The sequence below is a fragment of the Diadema antillarum genome, unplaced genomic scaffold (genome assembly GCF_040938485.1).
Source record: "Diadema antillarum isolate AM-2024a unplaced genomic scaffold, OU_Dant_1.0 scf00000048, whole genome shotgun sequence".
Lineage (NCBI taxonomy): Eukaryota > Metazoa > Echinodermata > Echinoidea > Diadematoida > Diadematidae > Diadema > Diadema antillarum.
Genome location: NW_027270937.1, coordinates 1539221 through 1540929, shown reverse-complemented (window position 1 = coordinate 1540929; position 1709 = coordinate 1539221). Strand labels below are relative to the sequence as shown.

General features: G+C 49.7%; 1 protein-coding gene across 1 annotated transcript; it reads right to left on the bottom strand.

Moving 5' to 3' along the window:
* Positions 1-208: 208 nt before the first annotated feature.
* On the bottom strand, positions 209-1303 carry LOC139715417 (fMet-Leu-Phe receptor-like). Its single transcript, XM_071626990.1, has one exon. The coding sequence runs from the start codon at positions 1301-1303 to the stop codon at positions 209-211; it is 1095 nt and encodes a 364-aa protein (XP_071483091.1).
* Positions 1304-1709: the final 406 nt, after the last annotated feature.

Genomic DNA, 1709 nt, shown 5'->3' with positions numbered 1-1709 from the left:
GTGCCGATGGTGGAGGTTCCGATTTCTTTTAGGCCTTTCCTGTTTCACTGTAATCCCTATCACAACCCTTCCCTAACCCTAAGTCCTTGGAGAAAATAAGACTGGAGCAACTGTCAAGGGAGCAAATGTCGTGTCCCCGCCTGCCGAAGGCATTTATTAAACCCATCGCCGCGAGAGAGCAGGGTGCAAAACCCAGTGCTGAAGGTCTCTAGGTGGCACTGTCTAATGTTCCCTGACCTGTTTCAGTAGTTCCCGATTTTTGCCTCTCCCTGTCTCGTTCGGCGAGGAACCGCGCAAGGAATCGGGACGGTTGGGGGATTTCGCGCCAGCGTCCCCGAAGCATGCACCCCATGACGACCCTGAAGTGAGGGTGCTTCCAGCCGTAGATCATAGGGTTGATGATGCTGTTGAACACAACGAGCATCCCAGCTACGTAGGTTGAGACGAGTAGAACGTCCGAATGCTGGATGTCCCTTCCCCGCAGGACCCCGACAGCCACGTACACCACCGCGGCGGGGCTGAGGCACAGGATATAGCAGCACACCACGCACAGCATATTCTTCGTGATGATGAGCTCGATGTTCCGTTGTCGAGAGTCACCAGACGATCTACCCAAGGCGATGGCGCTTTTTTTCACGTGCTTGAATATCAGTCCGTAGCACACAAACGTGATAACGAAGGCTATGAATGCGGAGGCGGCATACAAGCCGGCGAAAAGTTTTCCCTTAGGATGGGCAAAATCGTAGACACAGAGTCGAGAATACTTGTCGTATCCCAAACGACCGTGTCCAGACAGTTGAGGAATAACCAGGGTGACTGTGGGATAGAGCCAAGAGAAAACCGTCATGCAGCTGACATTCCTGGCGGAGAAGATGCGGCGGTAGGTTTGCCGTGGCTTGATGATGAGCACGCAGCGGCTGAGGGCAATAAGCATGATAGTGATCACACTGCAGACTGCTGCATCGAGGGTAAGGGCCGCGATCAACTTGCAGGTGGCGCGCGGTAGCGGCCAGCCATCCGCGCTCACCAGCCCGACCGCCTGGAACGGCAAAACGAGACAGATCACGATATCGCCGGCGCTGAGGTTGACGATCAGAAGACTCGTCATCGTCTGAAGTTTTCTCGAAAGTGCGATCGCGAGGAAGACCAGAAGATTCCCGACAATCCCGACGGTGGCGAGTACACACAATATGCTCGCTCGTAGTATGTAATCTCCTGGGCTTTCCAGGAAACCCGCCGTTACATTCGCAGTCACTTCAACTTTGTCATTGATGACATCAGTAACTACCTCAACTTGATCCATTGTTCATGTATTCCTGAGGACGAAAAACATTAGGAAAGGCTAGTGTTAATGGGCCCATTATGTATGCATAGGAGCCTACACACTATATCAGGGCTTGACACCAATGTTTCTTTCGCTAATGGCCCGCTTGTCAACGTATATATATATATATATATATATATATATATATATATATAATCATTAAATTTAACATGTTAGTGACCAGGAAAAGAACTGTTGAGGCGTTAAAGAAAAGGAAACATAGCAGTCTGATTTGAATTATAGTTACCTAATCGGGCCATCAAATAAAACATATACAGTAGGCCTATACATGCTTTTTGGATGGAAATTTGGTTTATGGCTCCGAGCAACCGGGCCACCGCCAATGTCGAGCTCTGCTTGTATGTGCATGTACTTATGAATATAT

Excerpts from the sequence above, each read along its gene's own strand:
- LOC139715417 (XM_071626990.1), bottom strand. The coding sequence starts at position 1,303 with ATGGATCAAGTTGAGGTAGTTACTGATGTCATCAATGACAAAGTTGAA.